Source organism: Trichechus manatus, unplaced genomic scaffold, assembly GCF_000243295.1.
Source record: "Trichechus manatus latirostris isolate Lorelei unplaced genomic scaffold, TriManLat1.0 scaffold00170, whole genome shotgun sequence".
Classification (NCBI taxonomy): domain Eukaryota; kingdom Metazoa; phylum Chordata; class Mammalia; order Sirenia; family Trichechidae; genus Trichechus; species Trichechus manatus.
This window is the reverse complement of record NW_004444106.1, coordinates 3,511,729-3,518,962: the sequence shown is the minus strand read 5'-3', so window position 1 is coordinate 3,518,962 and position 7,234 is coordinate 3,511,729. Positions and strand designations below refer to the sequence as shown.

The window sequence follows — 7,234 nt, the reverse complement described above, 5'->3', positions numbered from 1 at the left end:
CACCAAACACCACAGCCACCTGCGCGAGGCCCAGCGGGCACAGAGTCTGCATTCGCACTTTCGCCTCGGGCGCCGCCGGGGATCCACGGGGCCGAGGGTAGCGGCCTCGCCTCGGCCGGCACCCTATAAGGATCAGGAGTTGCGGCCCAGGGAGCCTGGAGATTGGCCGCATCCCCCGGAGAGTGGGCTTCACTACTGCTATCCAGCTGCTCCGGCCTGGGGGCTTGACGAATCCGCAGCGACGAAAGCTGCGACTAGTCTCTGAGAAAAAGGGGGCGGGACTGAGAGGAGGAGACCAGCCAGAGATGAGGAGGTTTGAGTGGCGCGTTGAACAGACGCAGATTCGTCAGGCGGGCGGGGCGAATCGGTGGCTTGCAGGCGCGCGCCTTTGCTTCTCTTCCCGGCCCTTTCTTCGCTCAGCCAAAGATCCAAGAGCCCGCAGATTCGCCACGGGTTCTGTCCTCAGCCGTCGCTTCCTTTTACCCGCCTTGGTAGAATCAAGAAAATAACGCCCGGTTAGCCAAGCCCTATTGGCAGAGGCTGCCACTTTTTCTGGATCTTTCTCACTAGCACAATTCAGAGACCAGCCCAATTCCGATGCAGGGGGAAATGGCTACGGCCCAAAGCTCCTCTCGGAGTCCGATGAGAATTTGCAGCCAACTAAAAAGGGGCCCGAGTATTTCGGAGGAGCGGGCCTGGCGAATCTGCAGCTCCTGCTGTGGGCGGGGCAAGGCGCTGCAAGCAAGGGGCGTGGCCAGAGCGTGTGGAGCCCGGCACAGCGGGGGCGCTTCCTGTAGGACCCACCGAAACCTGGGCCGGCTGGGAGGGGTGCCCGGGAAGTGGAAAAATACAACCAGCCGCCGTGACTCAGGCCGTTTTCCCGGCGCCGCACAGAATGTAGGGATCGTTTTTCTCCTGTTATCCTCCTCGGGCCTGTAGCTGTCTTAAGATCCCCATTTGACAGATGGGGAGACGGAGGCTTACAGAGGTGTCTCATTTTGCCCGTGCTTAGCCCACCATTAGTGGTCAAATCTAGGGCTGTCTCGGGATTCCCTGAAAAGCCCGGTGGGGCGAAAAGGTCCTTAAACGGGTCCTGTAAAAAAAAAAAAAAAAAAATGTAGGTCCTACAAGAACTGGGTTGGGCTAGTCGATTCTCCAGCTATCATGGGTCCCGGTGCCCACCGCTTTTAGCTGCAGCCGCTTGCGCTCACGCGGTCCCGCCGCTCGAGGGCAGCACCAGCCCAGGCCTACATCTGGGAGCCTGGGGATGGGGTCTCCCTGAGACCGGGCACCCTTTCTCCGGTCTGGACGCCGGCACCCTAGTCTAGCTAGGGAACGGCCCTCCCATCGAGGCCCCTCTGCCTGAGCTGAGGATGTCCTGGGTTCCAGACTGTTCTATATCACTCCCTTGCTGTATGACCTTGGGCAAGTCATCGACCTAAGTTTTCTACTCTTCCTTTAAAAAAGGATGTTAATTCCTGTCACACAGGACTATTGTGGGTATCCGAACAGTACAGGAAAGGCCCTTGGAGCCTGGTTCATAAAAATTCGCCGTTTTAAGTAAGAGAAAAGAAGGAGATGGGGACTTGTCCAAGGACTCACACCCAAGAAATTGAAGAGAGAGGGCTGGGACCCTTTAAAATTTTGAGCAAAACAAAGCTGAAAAAAGAAATTTACATGGAAGCGTAGGTGATGAGATCAGATTCCTTTCTTCTGTCCCAGTTGGAATGGACTGCTTTTGTCAAATCAAACAGATTTCCACGAGTGATGGTAAAGTTTGTCCAACTTCAGTTTCACTGACTAGCTGTGTGGCCTTGGGCAAGATCCTCAGCCTTCTTGGGCCTCAGTTCCGTATCTCTGAGATGGAAATGATAAAAAGACTTGTCTCTTGAGCTGGTTGTGACAGTTAAATGAGATAACCTATGAAAAGCTCCTAATATGTAGTAGTCACTCAAAAAACTTATCCTAAATTCCCAACAGGAGACATAGAGACCCTGGGCTCAAAGGAACAAGAGTCCAAAGGCTTTTAGTCTTGGAATAACTCAGGTCTCCACATTCAGAAGCGGCTAGTCCCCGCCAACTCCAGACGGGGCCATACTTGAAACCCACTTCCCCTACCCCCAGGTATACCAGCCTCCACCTGGCTCTCAGGAACAAATCACCTGATCCCAAGAGGCCTCCCCTTCACCCCATTCACAGCTACACGGAAATCTGTGAAACACAATTTATTATACAAAACAAGATGCATCAAGAATTCAGTGTCAGAACAGCTCTGTATTCCAAGGGTTAGGGCTGGATCTTCTCGCTTAAAACCTCCTCATCCGCACCCTTGCTAGGGAGTCAGGCTGGGCACACAGGCCCTCAGTCTCCAAAGACCCACAGCCCTGGCCCAGGAGGGCAAAAACCAGATGTGGAAGCACAAGTGTTGGCCTTGGGCAGTGGGGAAGGCCCTGCCTCTTCTGCATATGGCCAGAGGTTGCCAACAGTGGCGAGTGGGCTTGAATCTCCAAAAATAGGGAAGCTCCTCTTGGGAAAGGTTGGGAGTATGCCTGGGGTAGAAGCACCCAAATCTCTCTGCAGCAACTAAAGCAACAGTGTGGAACCCATTCAAATCAGGGGTGGGGAAAAGCTTCCCCCAAACTGCCAACTATAACATAAATTCTGCAAAAATAAAGCAAGGGTTGGCTGCCTTCTAGGGCAGCTGGGTGGGTGTGTAACCTTCTGACCTCCACATCCTGTGGAGTGGGGAGTGGCTGAGGGTCAGTACCAAGGTCTGACCAGGGTCTTCCTCTACCTACCACATGAGCCTTGGACTGAGAACCTTCCTCCCCTACCCCTCCAGGCCAAGACATAAAGTAGAGCTTGCAAAACCCATGGGACAGACAGACAGGGAGAATCCCTGGGAATGTGGGAGTTGCCCAAGGCTCAGCCCAAAGGACCCCGAATCTGGCAGGAATCCGGTCTCTACCTGAGAGTGGCCACAGGAAGTGGCTCTAGCCAGGGGCAGGGAATGAGGTCCATAGGCCCCTGGGGCCTCTTGCAGATCCCTGAGGGAGGCAGTGCTTGCAGCAGAGGCTAACACCAGCCTCACACAGCCTGCAGCTCCCCCTGCAGGCGACTCAGCTCCTCTAGCTCCTGCTTGTGACGGTCTGTCTTGTGTGCCACCAAGGAGCGGTAGAAATGCAAGGCAAAGGCCATGAACACCAGCCCCACAGGTACCATGATTGCTGTGGAGGCCATGGCTGCTTGCCAGCCTGGCCCGTGGGCTCCACCACCACCACCACACACTTGCCGGGGTGGGCAAGCCTCAGACGACCCAGCCTGTGATGGGGCGACAGAATCAGGGGATGGTGGGAGCTTGGAAGCCGGGCTAAGGGAGGTGGCCACTGGTGGCAGAGTCCCAGGCACCTGGGAGGCAGGTACCACAGGGGCCGGTGTGCCCAAAGGAGCCCCAATGGGTACAAACTTGACCCAGCCAACCAGGACAACTTCAGCGAGAAAGAGGAAGGTACCCAAGGCAGTGGAGAAGCCCCAGGCCAGCTCCACATAGCGGTGGAGTCTCTGGTGTGGTGACTGGTGGACGGAGTTGAGGTTGTGGATGTTGCTAACGGCTTCAATGTGGGGCAGCAGACACGTGGAGACCATAAGCGCAAAGAGGTGCACAGCTACTAGCACTGTGGTGCAGGCGCTAAAGGCCACCAGCAGGCCTGGTGGGTATTCATGGTTGCTCTCCAGCTGTACCTCCACCATGGCCACCTGTGGGGACAAGAGGAGACCGACTGAGTACCCATAATCTCCTCCACTGTAAGGTTTTTCGTTTTTTGTTTTTGCCTGTTGGGATACATCACGATTGAGAACAGTGCCTGGCACAGAGAAGGTACTCAATCTTTACTGGGCAGCCTTGCAAGGTTCTATCCTGTTCTGGGCCTCAGTTTCCCCACCTGGCTATTGAGAGGGCTGGATAAGATGTTCTGGACAGTCTTAAGTTGTTATAACATAAGAGTTAAAGAGCATAGATTCTGGAGCTGGGCTGCCTGGGTTCAAATCTCAGTTCTACAAACTGTGATCTTGAGCAAGTGACTTAATTCTCTCTGGGCCTCAATTTTGTCATCTGGAAAATGCAGATTAATAATAGCACTTAAAAACATGGCCAGGCACGTAGTAAGCACTATGTAGGTGTTTGCTGTTATTACTATAGTTAACACTAAAGTCCCAGGCTAGAGGTTGCAAATTGGCATACCATGAGCCAAAGCCAACTGGCAGCCGTGTTTTGTTTGGCTCATGCAGTATGTGTTTTTTAAACAATTGAATTAGTTGCCAATTTTTGAACCTTGAGAGATTTCATATCCCTATTTCCAGATCCTCCTGAAAACTTGGAAGATCTGGCCATATCAGGCTCACAATCCTGCATGGCAACTGTCAGCTGTAGTTGAGTCATGGCTGCGCCCTTTGGACAGGTCGTGGGGTCTTTAGAGCATCGAAGTCCCCACCCAGCCAACTTGATATCTATATTACCTACCTGGCCTTGGCAAACTTTTGAGTTGATGACCCCATTCTAGGCTTTTATAAATTTGGACTCTATAGCCAGACTACCTAAGTTCAAAGCTTACTCTGCCACTAACTTGCTGTGAGTCCTTGGGCTGGTACTGAACATCTCTGATCCTGTTTCCTTATTTGTAAAATTGCCATCGCAGTGGTACCTACTTCATAGGGTAATAGAAAGATGATGCACAAAAAATCCCGGGGCACAGTGTCTGGTACTCAGTGACAGTTCAGTGCAATTTGTATAGCATTGCTATTCTAACCCAAGCCACTTGCGTTCCAGAATCTGGTTCTCTCCCCATCCCTAGTTCTTGTACAATCCATTAGATTGTTCTGGGGCTGGGGGAAGGAGAAGGAAGGTGCAGAGCCTGGCGGGTGGTGGTAAAAAGACAGGGCTGAGTATTTTGGGAAATTGGGCCATGGTGGGTATCAGCAGATGTTTTCCATAGACAGGGATCTGGGCCAGGCTTAGTCCTGGTTTCTTCCAGAGCCTGGCATAACACTCCTCTCCCCTGCCAGGATTGGGGTTAGTCCTACAACCAGAACATACACATCCAGCCTCTTGAATCTGCAGAGAACGCTTTGGCCCTTAAGCTGTCACCCCAGCAACCTGCAAGTCAAGCAACAGGCTGGATTGTCCCCTTGGGAACAGGCTGACGAGGGTAGGAGACCTCCCCCAGCTAGGTACATGGGTGTCTGCTCCCTGCCCTTTGCAGTCAGTACAGATGAAGAGGAGCTAACTCCCTGCCCCAAATGACACTCCCCATCAGGAAGGGTGGGCTGGCCTGTGGATCCTGGGCCCCCACATAGAAAACCATAGACTGAGGATGACCCTTACTGATAGAGACTTCACCTGTCATCTTTCAAACATAGACGCTGTGGCAGAGAGAGGCAGGGACTAACCCAAATCACCTAGCGGCATGACCCCTGCCTCTATCCCTGTATTCATCTCCCTTCCACAGGAGCACCTTCCAAGATGACGCCCCTCCAGCCCACTTTCTCTTTCTTCCTTCCTGTCATGAAGGTGGGGAAACCCCGGACTAACACTCCAGGGACCCTGGTCCTAGTTCATTCTATATCCTTCATCTGCTGAGTGCCCTTGGCAGAGCACCTACCCCCACTCTGGGCGTTGGTTTCCCCACCTTCCCAATGAACAGGTTAGTCTGAGCCAGCTCTGGTGTATGTCCAGTTTTGACATGTTTGGATATGGGGTGCCTGACAACAAGAATCACAGCTCATCCCTGGGGCCGGTTCCTGGCAAGCTACAGAGGGCACACCCTCCATGATCTTATTTGATTTCCCACTGGCCTTCGAGGGGGTAGAGGCCTGTCCAGGGTCACACAGCTGGCCACAAGCAGGGAGAAGCCAGAATTTGTCCACTGACTCCTGACTCTGGGAACTTCCTATGGGGCTACCGCTGGGACCGTTAGATACTACCATCCTCCCACGCCTTTAGTTTATCAGCTCCAGAATCATTTATTGGCTTCCTAATCAGCTTCCTTCCCCAGAGGCTTCCTCACAGGCAATCTTCTCAGAGATTTCCTGGGCAACCCTAAGCACCTTTTGTGCCTGCTAGGAAGTAGTTGCTCTCCTTGGGATGGGCCCACTTCCTGCTGGGTGACCCCTCCATCTAGTTTATTCGCCTGGAGCCTCCCAGACCTGCAGTCCTGTTTACATAGCCCCCACCCAGTTTTAATTATCCCAGGTCGGGTCTGGGATAACCACTTCTCCAGCTGGGCTATGCTTCTTTTGGACCTCTTTGCTCAATTGTTGCTTATTTATCCCCCTTGACGATTTGTTTACCCACCCCCCCCCCCCCCCGCCCCATGACGCCTTTGGGACTTGTTTATCCTCCTGGGAGTCTGTTTACACACACACCCATACACAACCCCATAAAGAGGAGCTTAAATAGTCCCATGGGACCTTGTTTTGTTTCCTCTTACCCCCTTAAAAATCCATCTTTCTTTTTCTCTGCCCTATTTCCGTTGGGGACCCATTTACTTCACTCACGAACCTGTGCCCGCGTATGCTTCACTCCCACCCTAATGCGCCCCCTTTCCGCCCCTCACCATGGCGAAGCCAGAGAGCAGGGCAGACGTGCGGCTGGAGGCTTTGAGCTTGGCCCGGCTGAGGTAGAGGCGGCGCCAGCTGAGCGCCCGCAGCGAGTGCTCACTGGCTCCCATGAGGTCCAAGTAGCCGCGATGCACGAACTCTCGGTATGTGGCTGAAGCCGCGGGGCTGTCGCCCGCGGGGTTCAGCGGGGCCTGCTCGCCCGCGTCCCCCTCTCCGCCCTTCATCCTGGGGGCGGCAGCACCAGGTGGTCACCGCGGGACCGAGACGCCTCCGGGACCCCGGGAGGGCCAGCCCAAGTCGGGAGAAAGCCACATCTCCCGGAGAGGCGAGCGGGGATGCTGGCGGCGGGCGCCCAGGAAGAGGCGGCCCCGGTAGAGCAGGAAGAACAGGCGTCGCCGTCCCAGGGACCAAAGCGGGACAGCAGAGGCCGAACAGGAACTGGGGCGGAGGAGGAGTCGGGGCAGCCACATGATGGGGTGGAGCCGGGGGACGCATCCCCCGCGGCCCCGGTCCGTCAGCAGAGACCCCGAGGGACCCCACGAGATCATCATCCAGGCATCTGAACCCCACCGAGGTGAACGCCTAGCCCCCGTCTAGCTGTGACTGGGAGTTTCTGGGC

At 54.5% G+C, this 7,234-nt stretch overlaps 2 protein-coding genes across 2 annotated transcripts in view; both read right to left on the bottom strand.

The window, feature by feature from the left end:
* Positions 1-689, bottom strand: part of SETD1A (SET domain containing 1A, histone lysine methyltransferase) — a 21,970-nt gene extending 21,281 nt beyond the window's left edge. The window contains exon 1 of the mRNA XM_004386680.1: positions 20-689. The gene's annotated coding sequence lies outside the window, so the exon portion shown is untranslated. The remainder of the gene's footprint in view (positions 1-19) is intronic.
* A 1,504-nt stretch (positions 690-2,193) lies between these two features.
* Positions 2,194-7,011, bottom strand: ORAI3 (ORAI calcium release-activated calcium modulator 3). The gene is made up of 2 exons (XM_004386679.2): positions 6,612-7,011; positions 2,194-3,756 (listed from the first exon to the last, which is right to left on the bottom strand). Exons 1-2 carry the CDS (start codon positions 6,837-6,839, stop codon positions 3,088-3,090), a joined length of 897 nt encoding a protein of 298 aa, XP_004386736.1. The 5' UTR covers positions 6,840-7,011; the 3' UTR covers positions 2,194-3,087.
* Positions 7,012-7,234: the final 223 nt, after the last annotated feature.

Excerpts from the sequence above, each read along its gene's own strand:
- ORAI3 (XM_004386679.2), bottom strand. The coding sequence starts at position 6,839 with ATGAAGGGCGGAGAGGGGGACGCGGGCGAGCAGGCCCCGCTGAACCCC. Across the intron at positions 3,757-6,611 it reads TGCTCTCTGGCTTCGCCATG|GTGGCCATGGTGGAGGTACA; the intron begins GTGAGGGGCGGA and ends TTGTCCCCACAG.